The sequence below is a fragment of the Polistes canadensis genome, unplaced genomic scaffold (assembly GCF_001313835.1).
Source record: "Polistes canadensis isolate GaletaPanama2010 unplaced genomic scaffold, ASM131383v1 scaffold_581, whole genome shotgun sequence".
Lineage (NCBI taxonomy): Eukaryota > Metazoa > Arthropoda > Insecta > Hymenoptera > Vespidae > Polistes > Polistes canadensis.
Window position 1 is genome coordinate 1 of NW_014570128.1, and position 17,079 is coordinate 17,079.

The window sequence follows — 17,079 nt, forward strand, 5'->3', positions numbered from 1 at the left end:
TTACAAAGTTCTTCTTTCAGAAAATCGTTCTCAGTACAGTCAATACATCGACTTTTAGTTAGGTTTACTCAAAGACTCTCCTCGAAAGACTCTCCTCGAAAGACTCTCCTCGAAAGACTCTCCTCGAAAGATTGCTTTCTCGTACGCACACTGAGTCGGAGATATATTGTACAATCCTAGATCGGGAACGATCGTTTGGCACTTGGACGCGTTGGAACTCGCAGGTGGATCGACCGGATGATCACTTCGAATAAGGATCGATTACGACCTCACTCGAGATCGGCAGGAATCACTATTCGAATTTCTTCTTTATTCTTATCTAACTATCCACCGATATACAACTATTATATATTTCTCAACATTATACGAAAAAACTTGTAAGATTACGCGAATTTATATTTTATTTAAATTCATAATTAAAATAAATAATCCGCAATAAATCTTTACGTTAAAATCAAGAACGACAGCCGAGAACGCTATTACATACGCTATTGCGCTAATTAATAAATAATTGAATTTACAAGAAGATAAGAACATATATATGTGGGATGGGGAAATTAGACAAAGGAAATACGAAATAAAACAATGTATAGTTGGTCGGACCGTTGGGATGTAACGGCGTGCAGCGGTACGTTGCTATGCGAATAAACAGTTGAAAAAGAACAAAGATCTGAAAGTTAGTCATCGTTTAGCCATCAAGCAGCGGACATCTATTATTGTATTGTATTTTATCAGATTAAATTGCATTTACATTGAAATGGTCTATTCATCTTTACGAACAATTTATTATTAACACCAGTATGCCTACTCTTTAATATTCAGATATTCGTAAAAAGACTGATGAGAAGAAAGGAATCCTACATATATATATAAAAAAAAAGCAAATTTTGAAAGTTTTTTTCTCAAAATTAGCTGGTCAGTTTACGGAAATATTTTACCACGAGAATATCTTAAAGGTGTATTAATAATATACCAAAGCTCGTGAAAATTCGTTGGTGTACAATCGTAATATCTCCTTGTAAATCATTCAATATTACGTTATCTGTATTTATAGGTGTCACGTATTGCTTGTTTGCATTCATTAGGTCATATCGTCATCATCAGCTTTTATGCACACACATACATCCGCGATCTATTTTTGAGTACGCATCTTGTTTGTACCGTCTCGACGGCACCACAAATCGGACTAGTCCTATAGTATTTTATTATTTTAAGATTGTTCCTTTTACATATGGTTATACTTTTAAACAATTTTATTGAGTTTAAAGGAAAATTAGATTCACAACTTTTGATCCGAATCTTCAAGTTGTCGCGACAAAATAGAAAAAATCTTTGAACGCGATCCTCGTTGGATTAAAAAATCGAACCTTAAACGAGACTGATTACCGTTTATAGCCAATTATTTTTAATGCAATAAACCAAGCCTAATAAGTTGTTGTATTTTTTCATGTATTACCAAAATGCTTTCTACTTTTGAAAATTATTTTATGCTCCAAATATGTACGTAATATTAAATATCAATATATAAAATCGATCGGTACAAATTGGACAAATCTCTCCTCTAAAGATAAGAAAAAAAAAATAAATAAGAAAAATCCTATCGAATAAAAAAGAAAAGAAAAGAAAAAAAAGTATGGTTCTCGTAGAGTCATCGAAACGTTACGGTAAATCGCATATCCCGAAAGATAGTTCGATTGTTTCGTGTTTTGTTCCGTGCAATGTTCGAGATAACTCGATATCGATGAACGAGCAGGTAGAAGGATTTTCGAGCCGGTCGCGATTACTTTCGCGCCAGCAAATTATGGCCGAGATTATCGTACCGAGTTATGGCCTGCTGATCATAGAGAGATACGCTCGTTACGAGGTGTGCAAGCGTACTTACATACATCTAATTCGCACCGGACTTGATTCCTCTAATTTACATCGAGCTGTAATACCGTGTTCATTGCCAAGCTTAAAATTAAATTCTACATTGAAATGTTTTTTTATTTATCTCTTTGAACAACCACAAAAATCTTATATATCTGTAACCAGCTAACAATAAGGATCATTCTTTTGGAATTTATTTTCATTCTAACGATCGATCAATCGAGATGATTGATATGATTGATTATTCGTTTGAAACAAACGATGAGATTATCTGGAGCGGAAGGTCTTCGAAAAATGAAAGGGTCAAGGGAGGAGGGTATGTGGAGTCTTCTAAGAATAGAATGTTCTATAGTCAGTGTTCTGGTTATTTCACCGTCTTTCTCCCTTTCTTACTCCCTTTCTTACTCCCTTTCTTACTCCCTTTCTTACTCCCTTTCTTACTACCTTTCTTACTACCTTTCTTACTACCTTTTTTATTACCTTTCTCTTTCACTTCTCTTTTCCGAGATTACGAAGCTACTTTGAAACTCAAGTAAATGAAAATGTGGGTCAGCGACTGCGAACATGTAAATAGAAACTAGAGGTAGGGAGGAGTTTTATTAGCGTACACCTACAAGAATGCATCTCTCCGAGTATCAGACAAGTGCTCTGAAAGAGTTGAAATAAAGGAAAGAGAGAGATAGAAAATAAAAGAAAAGAAAAGAAATAGAAAAACCTAAAGGGAAGAAGATATCGAATTAAGTCTTGAGACACGTCAGGGTTGCGAAGACTTAGTTAGCAACTCCACGAGTATTCGCTACTCTTACTACTTGAATTACAGACAATTCTATTGTCCGTCTTCACCGTTAGTCGCGGTTTTCAACGTAACAATTTAAAGGTGCGCAAAGCAAAAGAAGAAGATACAAACTTCTACATACATATACTTATGTATTATTATTATTATTATTATATATGTATATACGTATGTGTAAATATATTTCTGACGAAGAAATTATACAAAACCGGTCCTGTCGCGATTGATTCTCGATCGTCGATCCAGAATCAACAACTTGCCATCTCGACGGCTTTGGTATCGATTTTCTTTCAAGAGATCGACGATAAAATTTCGTGAGTGACACGAGTATTGGACATGATTGCAAGTCGTACCTACGTTACTGTCGCCAATGATCTTACCTGTATCGTCGAAGTGGATAATGTCGCATCTGTTGTCGGTCGCAATGTCGCATCTGTAAACCGCGCCACCCCTGTAGATACCTGTTTGCGATGTATCGGCCTCCGGAGCTCCTACAATCGCCCTGAAAACAATAAACTAATTATTTCTAGTTTCATTATTTCTAGTTTCATTATTTCTGGCATCATATTCTTACTAATAGAACGAATTGCTGACAATATTTTTTCATGTCTTTTCTTTATTACCATTTTATAACGTACATATATCGTATTAGCTTTCAACTATAGGTTGCTATTAATTAGGTTCGTATATAGAAACATTTTTTTATATTTTCAATTAGTGATCAATAGGAGAAAATATCGGTACGAACTCTAATGCAACTTTGACATAATCTTGATCATCTAATATTTAAAATACTGACAATTTATTATTTACACTTAACATTAAATATACATTGCAGTGTATTTTACAAAATATTTATAAAAAGATCTTTGAAAAATATTGACCAAATAAATAGAATTATATATATATTACGAAGTATTTATAATATAAAAATATTATTTTCCAAGGGAAAAATTAAGAGTATAATTTTCTTCGATGTGTAAAAAAATGAAAAAATGAACGAATTAAAAATACGAAAATAACGAATCTTCAATTATGTTAATGACGCCACCAGTCGTCGACTCGACGTGCCAAATTGGCCGTTATCTTTATTGACTGAGGGATCATCGACATGACACGTTTTTCCTAATGGACACGAATCGACGTTGAATGCAGTCGTTAGCCGGAGATAGGAAGGAAGTCGAGGTGTAATTTATTTCTCGCGGGTTGGCCCTTTGAAATTCGAGCGGAGGCAAATCTACTACAAAAATTTACTACAAAAATTTACTACAAAAATCTACTACAAATCTACTACAAAAATCTACTACAAATCTACTACAAGTCTACTACAAATCTACACTACAGCGTTGAAAAGAGAAAACACTTTTTTTTCTTTTTTGATGTTAATAATACCAAGGAAGATATTAGATGAGATAATCGATCGTGTAATTACTCGAATAAGGGTGTGTCAGACAAAAGAATGCAAAGATTGCAGCATAAAAATAGAAAATATTAAAAAGGAAATAATCGAGACTTTATATAATTAATATTGTCTTAAATCGATACTCTGTCATTTGTAATTTTTTTTTTTTTTACAAGAACGACGATTCAATGAGTCGTTCCAATCGTAAAAATCAATGCGAACAAACTAATGCATTAACCCAGATTTATAACAGGTTCTAATCATTCTAAGCGTCCGTGCTTAGTCCGACCTCGAACGAATATCGTGATAATTTAACATCGATAGATGTATGTATATAGAAACATATATGTTATATATAAGATATATAATATAAGAATAAGAACAAACCGATGATCGATCTAGATCAGGGCTTCTTAAACTATGGGTTGCGACCCCAAATGCAATAGCAAAATTCTGGGGTCGCGAGAGATTTTAATGTCAAATATTTATATATATCATTTTATAACATCACTAGAGTTGGCGGAATACAGTGGACTTGCAGCGTCTAGACACGTGCATTTGTTGAAGGTTTTGAGCTATCTCCACCGACAGCAGTAATATTTGTATGGGGTCGTCAAGAAACTCGCAATCATAAATGGGGTCGTCAAGAAACTCACAATCATAAATGGGGTCGTGAATGACAAAAGTTTAAGAAGCCTTGATCTAGATAGTTCATCTAAATTTCAATTTATTTCATAAATTTTTAACATTCATTTGTATGAAACAATACACACAAGTCCAAATATTTATAATAAGAAATAAATTTGTTTTCTTCTTCGATAATAATTTTGTTCATAATATACATACGAAGGAACGTTAAAAAATCTGAAAAAATCTTCTAGACAGATCGAACAACCTTGGCATACTTTAGCTTCTATGTTGCAGCACATGACTAGGATGCAATGTGTGTAGGTAACGAGTCCCCCACACGTTTATTCGTTCACTCGCTCATATGTACTTATGGTTGTAAAAGTGAGCGCGGAACACGTGGAAGGAGAAGAAGAAGAGTCGATTATGCGAAAAAGTTATATAAGCGTAAACGATTCATAACTCACTCGGTGTAATTCGTACGCATCTTTGAAGAAGCAATGGCGGAGTAGCGTAGATCACATTGACAGATAAGAATAAATTGAACGACCGACAAAATATGTATGAGGCGACGCTAATGAGCGCTTGACGGTGGCACGCTCGTGCCTCGTAACGACGTTTAAATTAGAATCAGCTGAATAAAGAATAGTCACGATGGTAGGGGAAAGAAGAAAAATAAAAGGGGAAAGAAATATAAAGGAAACAAAAATGTGATCTAATGATTTTATTTTTTGTTACCGTGTAAAAAAATTATCAAAGGAAATGTATCTCAATGAAAAGTCTCGTTTACCTGTTCTAAAAACGAAACGCAACAATTCTTTTTTCTTTTCGAAATTTGCTTCTTTTTTTTATTACTTTGTTTTACTTACTGTGTTTTATTTTTGATTGCAGACAAGAAAAACTTCGGAACTCCGTATAGGGAAAATTCGAGGCGATAACTGTGAGCTAATATTCAATGAACTTCACGCATATGAGGCGCTTAATAAGGCGCGTGGGTCGAACCTGACGAAGGCCTTGCTCTCGCCCACTACATTTTTCTTCCTTTCTTTTTCTTTTCTTTCTGTTTTTTCTTTTTTTCTTTTTTTCTCTTTTTTTTCTTGTATTCGTGAAGAACCACAATTATCGATATATGACGTATACCACGAAACTAACCGGTCGTCGCGAGACTCTTTTATTGATTTAGACGAGAGTACTTATTGGCTAAAAAAAAAAAAAAAAGAAGAAAAAAGACATTAGGAAGAAAATATTTCGAATTCGATTTTCTAAATGGAATCGATTCCAAAACTAGTTTCTCTTACGAACGAAGGTAAACGCGAGACATTTATAGATCTGACATTTTATTTGTAAGGATGTCGTCACTCGCTGAATCACGAAACTGTTAGAAAATCGGGAAACGTGTTTTTCTTTCTCCGTGAAATTTATAATCACCGATTGGAAAATATTCTATTCGAACGATTGAGCACGAATATCACCAAATAAAGTATAGCGCGTCTTCGTAATACACAGTTAAGATAACGTGAATCATATGAACGTGTTATGTCTCTTCTTAACGTTTATCCTTGAATAGGCTAAAGTTCTATAAGCGTGCGTCCACCTCGACGTTATTATATTCCACTTTGGCCTTGGTCACAGTAGATAATGCAAATTTACAATCGCTTAAATACACCTGCATATACGATTCAAGATTTATTTTTTAATATTTTTCATAGGTACCATTATTTATAGCCTTTTTCTTTGATTTATTAATGATAAATTTTGTATGAAATAAATGATCTACTTTATGAATATTTTGCTCAGTATAAATGATGATGATTAAGTTTCACTATAAAATCGCATCTTATTTATTGGTTTAAATACCGCCACATCGATAAAAATTTTATTCAATAAAAAAAAAGTAATAATAATGACTATTTATCACCATTATCATACTGACTAATCCAAAATGTTTCCAAATTACTGACACGATAAATACCAGTTCTACATTATTATTATTACTCAAATCTGTTCGCGTACTGTAAAATTATTCTCATTCGCTGAGAAATAACGGAGATAAAGATAAAGATGCAAACGAAATAAAAAAGAAATGTATATAAACGTTCGTGTCTTTCGATGATATTTTTTTTTTCCGAAATTCATTCGCTTTCGTATTTCTCGTTTACGCGAAGGTCGAAGATCGCGAATTAGACGGCGATTTGTCGTTCGGTGTAAATCAAGCGTTATCGTGACATCGTCTATCGTATTGGGAAATAAATATCGTCGGGGTCTTTTATTCGCACGATGGTAGAGGCAACGAGAAACTGCCTGCTGTATTGACTTATATCCATGGCGGGTTGCTGGACAGAAGCGCATTTGTAATCCCGTATTTGGCAAAATCGGACGGCTCCATCCGACGTCGTGCATGAATGCCATTCTTGGCGAATTGCTCAATGCCGAGGCACCGTTTTCCCTTAGAATCTCTAGCTTTGATCTTACTCGAAAAAAAACAAAAGAAAAGATTTACAAACAAACAAAAATGAAGAGAAAACTTTCTAATGTATAATTCTTTAACACAAATTATATATTAGAAAGGTTAGAAATAATTAGAAAGATTCTATATGTTGCACTCCTCGACCAGTTTGAACACTTAATAACAAAATAATGTTAATAACAATAGCTTTCGCAATAAAATTTTTCTATTAGATTTGTTACAAGTACCACCGACGTTTAGACACTATCATATTTTTTTAATACTATTTCTTTTTTACCGTGTTGATACATTACAATCATTGTGCCATTAGTTAAATGCTTTTTATTCATTAGCTTAGAGCCGACCCTAACTGTTAGGTATACATTATGTTATTAGAAAGATATATCATTATTATCATTAAAAGACTATATATAATATATTCGATGTTGAACCTTTTAGGAATAAGAAATATACAAATAAGGAAGAATTTACGGCACAACGATTATACAAATGAAGGCTCATAAAGTGACACCGATTATAATTCTAGCTTTTACTTTTGGAACGGAAATCACGTAATCTTTAACGTCCTTATCGAGGGGAAGACTTTTTCGTAGGAAGCGTGGAAATTGTCACGTTCGCTTAAACCCACCACGAAAAATCATACGTTTAGTATTCACTAACGCGAATTACCTTTCCCCATTGAGAATACCTTCGCGTTTCTTTGATATACGTAGTTCTCACATAATACTTAATGATTATGTCATATTTTTCTTTATTAATGAAGTTTCATTTAAATCGAAGCTTCTTTCTCACGAAACAAAATATATATATATAAAACAAAGAGTATTTATAATTTATACCATAGAAAAACATTGTGTATAAATGGTAGAAAACAAATTATATGCAGCAGGTATTGTATTCAAGATTCTAAAGGCTCGTAAAATACTAACGCCTATCGCGATAGTAGAAAATCTTTTAAACACGAAATATAATAGTATGAAGGAAGAAACGGATAGGCAAGATTTTTGGAGTGAAATCTTTCGATTAAACTACAAGAGTTCAACGAACTTTCAGTGACTTTTCTCTTTTTATTTTTCTCTCTCTCTCTCTCTCTCTCTCTCTCTCTATGTCCTTACGAAGAACGCGTATATGGTAATAAAGCTCCCGGGTGCGTGCTAGGAAATTTAAAATCAGGTAGATACGCCTTCCGGTCCGTTGGTACTACTCCATACGAGAAGTAAAACTTTATTGTTAGCTACTTCTCGAAGAGTACACGAAGGAGTCTAATGCGGATACGCTAGCCTAATGCAATAACGTATTCACCTTATCTCTGAGAAATTTTGTCGGGTCTCCAACGTCGAAAGCATTTTGCATATCCCATGCAGTATCTAGGAGTTCGCCTAACTTATCGCGATATACTGTTACATGAGATAACATTTTCCGAAGACTCGCGGACGATTCCTTTGAAAATTAGTAATGCATGTACATTGTGTATATATAAATACACGAAGTAGACGATAGAAATGGAGAAAGTTTAACATTTTTTACTGATTATGAAAGAAATAATATAAATTACTACAAAATAAAATACTAATTCTTTCCCGATAAATATTATCATACGTGTATCAGCAATAATCAAATAAAACATTTGATAAAAATCGGTAAAATCGAGAAACGAGCAAAACTAATCGATACCAAGTACCATTCTTATCGATATCAGCTTTGCAATAGTTGCAACTGTTTTTTTGCTGTATATATTTATGCACTTAAATATTTAAGTACTCAAACCAATACAAACAATCAAACACTCATGCAAGCATATAGGGAAAAGTAATGCGAGAAAGGCCTTACGTTAAATAGGATTCTGTGTAACGTAAGTTAATGATATGTCTGTTGGTAAGGTGTACCTTCCTTATCGGTGTATTAGAAAATGATTTGGTGAGTAAAGCGGTCAACTAGAAAAGAGGAGGAGATGCAGGCTGCATAGTGTAGCTCGCAATCGGTCGATGACGTAACACGCGAGCGGAGGCGTATATCTCGGCGTCTCAAGTCTCTGCTACTTTAAAAGGAGTACCTTCTCACGGACACGGCAGACGGTAAAATCGGCTTTCACTGTGAAGAAAATCGAGTACGTAAATATATATCCATTCCATCATTGCATCTATGAGTGCATCTATGAGTGCATCTATGAGTGCATCTATGAGTGCATCTATGAGTGCATCTATGAGTGCATCTATACATACGCACATAGATGCATAGATACATACGTACGAAGAGGAATCTCTGAGAAATCGTGCGTATGCTCAAAGCATGACAGTACGAGTTCGCGCTCGCGAGTAACACGATCCGCGCGTGCTACTCCTTGACAATTTCACTATCGATGTCTCCAATCTGTCGGATCGCAAAATAGGCAAGACAGGTATCCTATCCATAAAATACAATGTTTATGTCGATCGTAAGAATAGTCGACGTACCGCGAATACCTACATTTTATCTTCGATAATTTGATTTCTATTTTATCATAGAAAAAAATAACGAGACAAAACAAAATCTAATCTATATAGAAATATCACTTATAATATGTCAAAGTTTCTATCGATTTTTTTTATGTCCCGATTAAAATGAAAATATTACATTTTTTTTCATTTACTATCCAAGTATACCTACATATTGTATATTAGATCATTAAGTATGGCCATGCCGCGCTGACAGCACTAGTTCCCGTTCGATCGCACTTAAAGTCAAGCAACGCTGGGCACGGTTAGTACTTGGATGGGTGAATCGCTTTCAGGAATACCGCGGTTGCGCCGTTGACGCCAAGAAGACTATTCAGCCTAATTAACATCTAGAGAGTTGGTTCCAAGCCCAGATAAAAAAGAGAGGGTTGAGGGTTTGAGGAAGGTGAGGGGAGGAGAGGGGTGGTGAGGCTTGGCAACCTACCCTCGGTAAAAACAATAAATCGCTCCTAGAAATAGCAATAAGAAAAGCTATTATAACAGGACAAAAAGTCCTAGTAAAAAGAGAGGAAGATTAAGTATGAAACGAATACCTTCAATTCAAAATCCGGACATTTTATACTTAATGACCTAATAATATATTGGAAATGTTCTCTAAAGTATAACAGGTTTAAAATTATTTTTTTAGCTACAAATTCTATTTTTCACATGACATCGATTTTATTCCTGCTATATAATCCAAGATGACCACCGGATGACTTTCTTATGGATCCACGAATTTGACTTTTCTGAACATATTTGGAGAGGCAACCGCAGAATGGTCATCGGCCATGTATATAACAGACCTTGCAAAACTTTGAACAAACCTACAGCATTTCGCTGCGTATGTTACAACTGGCGTTGCTATTCATGCGAGAATAAAAGCATCAATAGTATTCGTAGAAACTTCATCATCGATCGAAAAAATACGTTTTATTTTGCGAAGAATTTAGTAGAAAGAAAATACGAGATCGATAATATCAACTGAAATTTTATTTTTACAGCGTACACAAAAAATAATAACTGTGCCTCGATAAAAAAAATGTTTTAATTAGATCAATTTAATTGAATGAATAAACAACCCATTTCTGCTTCTACATCACGATGATCTTACGTAATAATGTCGTCGTAATAACTCTCCTCTATTCTTGTTTATTTTCAAATTATTCAATAATTTTCCTTTAAAGTGTATATATTTGCAAGAGTGCATTAGTGAAAGAGAAAAAAGGAAAGAACACTTCTCGCCCATTTCTATCCGGCTCTATCCTTTTCTTAAGAGGAACTATAAATCTTCGGTAGGATGCTCGTAAAATGTTTTTCCCTACGTAGGTCGTCCGGTGCAAGATATTCGACCCTTCTTTCGTTCTTCTCCACGGAAGTAGAAACATATGTCAGGGCAAGGTCCCCGTAGTAACAATGTCATTTCGATGGAGTGACGTGTAACGAACGAGACTGTCCATATGGCTAACACGGAAAAAAGAATGAAACGAAAGAAAATTCAAAGTAAAAAAAAGAAAAAGAATATTTTTGTAACATCCAAAATTCGTCTCGTTCTATAATCAGGAATAAATAAAATAAAGCAATAAACTGTTTTATTCGTTTTAAAAATGAAATATGAATAATAATCGCTGCAAGTAATTTGTTGAAATTTCACATAAAAAATTAAATATTTTTATAGCGTAAAAAATTGATTTCTATCTATAATAATAAGATGAATATAAAAATGAGATAAAGACAAACAGAAAATCATTTATCGTAACTTCTATTGGATATATCAGGTTTTGTAAGGAAGGAAGGAAGGAAGGTTGGTCTCTCGAGTTCTTTTTGCATCGCGTGATCACAAGCGTTAACGTGTTTTAAAGGTAAGAAGCCCGATGCTAGCTGACTCTCTCATTCGTTGGGATAATGACATAAGCAAAGTTTCAGGCACGTGCCTCACGCGATCCTCATTTATTTTCCTTTTGCATCAACTACCACCCTTCTTCTTCTTTCTGTCTGTTATTCATGTTATTTTGAGTTAATGCGTTTTATATCTTTTTAAACCGATCATAAATGAAAAAAGAACTTTTAACTTGCAATGGTCAAACCCTTGACATATTCGTTTCATTCCTTTGACCGGAAACATCGAGGAAATTGAATCCTCGTTTCCTGGAGTCACGCTTCGTTTACTGTATGGAAAGTGCTGCAAATATTGAAGACTACATTTCTTTTATTATCTTTCTTTCGTCGAATAAAGAGTACCGATAGTTGTGAACGAGTTTATAAATAATTATCGGTCGATTGAAAATTTTGTTAAAAAATATTATACTAATACTTATGTATAATGCATACATAAATGGATAGTTATATACTTCGATGAGTTTACAAGATAAGATTTTTTAGTAATCAAATAAGAAAGAGAAGAAAGAAAGAGAGAAATAATTGTTTCTAAAGATAGACGAAAACTTCGAAAGAGAATTCACAGTGGAATCTCCATTTTAACTGTAAAGCATTCTTATCTTCATGGAAGCGAGCAGCGATAACGTAGGCATGCTTCCTAGAATATCAGTAAAAAAGTGTTAACAACAGTCAACGCTCACAAAGGAGAATCACTTTTCGCTCATTAGCAGAACACATTATTAATAAGAACGTTCTCTCTTTCCATGCATTCCATCATTGTCTAATATCTAATTGACGTAAACAATAAAAGGACCCAGAAGAAGACCGATTATATTCCGAAACAATTTAGAACGAGTTAGTGATTCAAACAAATGATCATTGTTTTCCAACTGATTAAATAAATTTCCCGTACTTTTTTTTTTCTTTAGAAATGGTAGACATTTAATTAATTAAACGATATAAATTTGTTCAGCAAAAATCTAAGAAAAAGCGACACATCACCAGGCAACAAATACACGTCACCTCGAGTTTCCTTTTAAAGAATAAAAGCTGTAACTGTTGGTGGTGAGTCATATGATTCTCTCGAATCGTCTAAATCACTGATATCACTTGTCTCTCATCCTATTTCGACAGGATTTATTCTAAATATTGGATGTGTCAGAAAAATTCCGGTTGCACAATAATTTCATAGAAATAAATTCAATTTCGAGATAATTATCAGATCGCACGCATATTAACGAAACATTTGAAAGTCGTTGATATCCGAATAATCTCGAATGTTCAATTTTTTGTCCATAATACTCGACAAGGCAAACGTTTTCAAAGAGATATGTATATATATATATATATATATATATATATAAATTTATAAATACATGATTATACGGATAGTGAAGATATCTTTAGAAAATGAAGGAAAGACCGGCGCGTAGAAGCTGAGTAGTTAACTAGCTAGCACAAAGATTAGATCGCATCCGCAAACATATGCATGTGAAAGATCACTATGGGGGATTGGTCGAACCTTCAACAATTCCACTTAGCTTCCTCGAAATCCAGAATAGAAGCATGTGACCAAGAATAAGGCAGGGTCAGATTATTGAAAGAAGAATAGTAGCACGTGTATCTTCCTCGTTTGCTTTCTTTCTTCGTTCGAAGTACATATTCGAAAGGGTAGGTAAGAATAACAGATCGAACAGGAAGATTACACGAAGGTATTAAGAGCTGAGCGACACACGCGAGAACGATGAACCACCCACGTGATCATCGTCCCAGCGATGACCTAACATCCTGTATCAGAGTGGCCCTCTCATCGTTGAACGTGGTACGTTATTCTTGCGACAGGTCGGTGATCTCGTTAAAAGAAAATCGCGGATACGATTACGCGATTCAGCCACGTAGGTAAGCACTTACTTAGGTTGATAGACGCATACACACGTACGTGTATACATATATATGTTTGTGTTTAAGCATGCATATAAGTTATGAAAAAAATGTGGAAAAAGCATTTCGAGGAGGATTGAATTTCGCATTTCCGTTACCATAAAGCGTTACGACTATATACCTCGACGGGTCGTGGAGCTTCGATTATAAATATCATGCAATTAAATTCTCTATTTCACACAAGGTAGGTCATATCAGAGTCTCTCATTCTCACTGCAGATTAACACAGATAAACGTTGCTAAAACTTCTACGAGAATTGGCCTAAATACTAGTAGCCATGAGTTATATACATATCTCGTTTGAACGCATGTGTCACGTAATACGAATTTCCTGTCTATACGAGAAGAGGATTGTCTCTCTTTCTCGCGTGATTTCACATCGTCCACGATTCATCGTTTATTTTTTCCCTCAAATATATATATATAAGTAATTAAAGATAATGGCATCATGAAAATATTCAAAAGCTTATGTACGAAGAAAGATATTCAGGTATTTCAGACAAGGTATATATGGAGAGTCTCTCCAAAATTTCTTCTTTCGATTTATATTTTAAATATATGTATTTTTTTTTCAAAATCGATAAAAATGATATATGTATACGTGGGTTGGTGAAATCTAACATAGAAACAATTTACGTTTCGTTCAAACTTACTGTTGTTTTTCGACGTGATCTTTGAACTTTTGGAAAAGAATAGGCTCAAGACTTTTCAACCCTACAATAGTATATATATAAATTTATAGATAAAAGAAGATATTGGTAGGATAGATAAGTTTTACTAGGCGCCATCGACGTAATCGTTCAGCAATAGTTCGCGTTTCATTTATATTCGTCGTTAGTTCGCGTATTATTTATATTCGTCGTCTCCGCGGGAGTAGAGCGGGAGTAGAGCGGGAGTAGAACCGGAGTAGAACCGGAGTAGAACCGGAGTAGAAACGTTTATTCGTGGCTCGTCGCGAGCGTGACTCACGCGAGATTCGAGTCTTATTTGTTGGACCGACGTTTTCAAAAAGAAAAATCAAAGAATAAGAAATGAAGAGAGAATCGGGAGGGAATAACTAAGAGAGGATAGTTGAAACACGCGAAAAAAGAAACTGGGACCATTTGTGCTACCAATCGAAGAGCAGACCAAAATATTAGATAGATCGCAAGAAAAACTTTGCCCGTTGACGGGACAAAAAGTTACGCGAAGAGATTCGTTCGAATGGGCTGATGAAATTTAAACGAGATGACTAAATTTCTATTTAAAATAAACAAATATTACAAACATTTTGTATCATGGATTAAATGTGCTGCGATTGTATATGATATTGCAATGTCCATATGCAGATGTCCATTTGTAGATGTCCATTTGCAGATCTTCGTAGAAAATGCGTTTCCAAAGTTTGAGAATGCTTAAATACCAATGATTCAATGAACGTGCTCGAGCCACGATAAATCAAACTTTTTTTCAGTATCGTGACGTTGATTCAACTAATATATAGACCAGAGATAAGTTTAATTCTATATGCGTGTGTTTTGTAAACTCATCAAGCTCGTTGAATTAAACTATTACAAGTTTCAAGGATAATTTCTTGATAAATTCAATATCTCGATATTAAACGGATTTATGATCGATCTTGCCGGTTACAATCTCAATAACGATAAATCATCGAGCAATCGTTTAAACGTTTCTATTGATCTGATTAGAAGAAAGGGATGAAGAAGAAGAGTAGGATGAGGAAAAGGCGCGCGGGCCAGTATGAAAACCATACAAAAGTATGGTAAACTTGAAAAGGCGAAGTAAGAAACGAAAAAAACAGACTAAATTTAAACTCACCATCCTCGTCCGGATTTGTCACGATAAGATGAAACAGCAAAGCCGAACATAGAATTGGACTCTTTGCGATAAATTGCATAGTGTTTAATTTCGACGTTGAAAGCTTCGATGGTGTTAGGTGGAGAACCAATGGTAACGAAGAGGACGATAAGTAAATCGATAAATATTTTCGAATACATGTTTTCCAATTGTTTTCGTTGAATTATTTATCCCGATAACAACAAAACAACAACAACAAAAATTCTTTTCTCCATTCACTCTCGATGACCACTTTTTTTTTTCCTTTTTACGGTTTTTAATCACTCTCATACGTTTACACGTATATTACACGTATCCCAAATACGAGAAGAAACAAGATATTAATGGTTAATTTAAATGAAAAAGAAAAAGGAGAGAAATAAAAAAGTAACGTTAATCGGGCACGATCGCGATTTAATACCAATGATTCTAATACCAATGGTGAATTAATTGATTGATCGTCAGGGTGCCGGTAACAGCTGCACAATCGACGACATGTGGCTTCCACCACGAGCCACTCGATGAATGTCTGCTCTAACTAAGAGGTGGACTAAACAGTGAGAGATGTCTGCTCGACGGACGGAGTCGCACGCACAGACTGACTGGAACTCCCTTCTTTCGGTTCCTCCTTACTCCTTCACTCCTTCTCTATCTCTCTCTTTCCTTATTCCAACGAATGAACGAACGAACTAACTCCTACCCATCAACTTATTTTTAAAGAAACGCTGTCGTCATTCAAAACTTCATGACGTATCGTGATTACACTCATCGATATAGACCCTATCTAATATTTACTTACTTTCATTTCATACAATCGTAATCGGTATTACGAATATTTAACACTACTCAAATTTTCTTTTCTTTTTCTCATTAGCTTTCATCATCTAATTAAACATTCTAATCGATTTTTAAATCTTAGATATCACATTAACTTTTTTTCTTTAAATATATTATCATTTTTACAGACATTTTTGATAACACTTAGATATTTTTATGTATATTCCTCAATACGTTTAGTTTTATTTAACAATCTTATCGATAGGAATGATTAGTAAAATTATTTATGGATAACACAAACAAGGACTTTGAAAGGGAAAGTTTTAGGAAATGTATTCGCATCTAGAACTGTCATAATTGCTATGCAGTACTTATTTATTAACCAACGATTATACAGAGAAAGAATAATGAGATAAAGTTTACTACTATACCGACTTCACATTTTTACCAACTGTGATAAATACTGCCCATTGAAGAAAAGTTACCGTAGGCAGTAGTGACTTTAGAGGTGTAAATTCTAATCAAAAAAATGTCACATCGAAATTGTTTAATATTTAAAATGTGTACTTACATCTAATATAAAATTAATTTAAATCTATTAACACTAAGTATAAAAAAGTTTTATCTAAACATTTCAAATAAAGTGCAAAAATGCACTATTTACAGCATTGCATTTTTTTACATTTTATACAAATTTGTAAATAGATAAATAACAAGAATAAGTATTCTACGGATAGATCAAGATATATACTTACATTTTAACAAAATTTTATTAAAATTTGACAACTGTAAGTATAAAAAAAATTGATGAGAACGTTCCCAAGACACAAAAGCTATGTGTGAAAGATTAATCCTTTGCAGCATTTCATTTTATAGGATTTTAAGTATCTAAAACACGAGACTAATAGCCTAAAAAAGTATTGTACGTTTAGGGCAAAGAGTGTCCTATTATATAAAATAAATTTTATTGAAATTTGACTACTGAAACTATAAAAAACATTGACGAGAACGTTCC

The 17,079-nt window shown here is 34.1% G+C and overlaps 1 protein-coding gene across 1 annotated transcript; it reads right to left on the reverse strand.

The window, feature by feature from the left end:
• Positions 1-3,042: 3,042 nt before the first annotated feature.
• Positions 3,043-15,933, reverse strand: LOC106792725 (integrin alpha-V-like; the record flags this gene model as incomplete). Its single annotated transcript, XM_014759226.1, has 2 exons — positions 15,270-15,933; positions 3,043-3,164 (listed from the first exon to the last, which is right to left on the reverse strand). Coding segments are annotated over exons 1-2 (301 nt in total), but the record flags the coding sequence as incomplete, so codon positions are not given.
• Between the last annotated feature and the right edge of the window lie 1,146 nt (positions 15,934-17,079).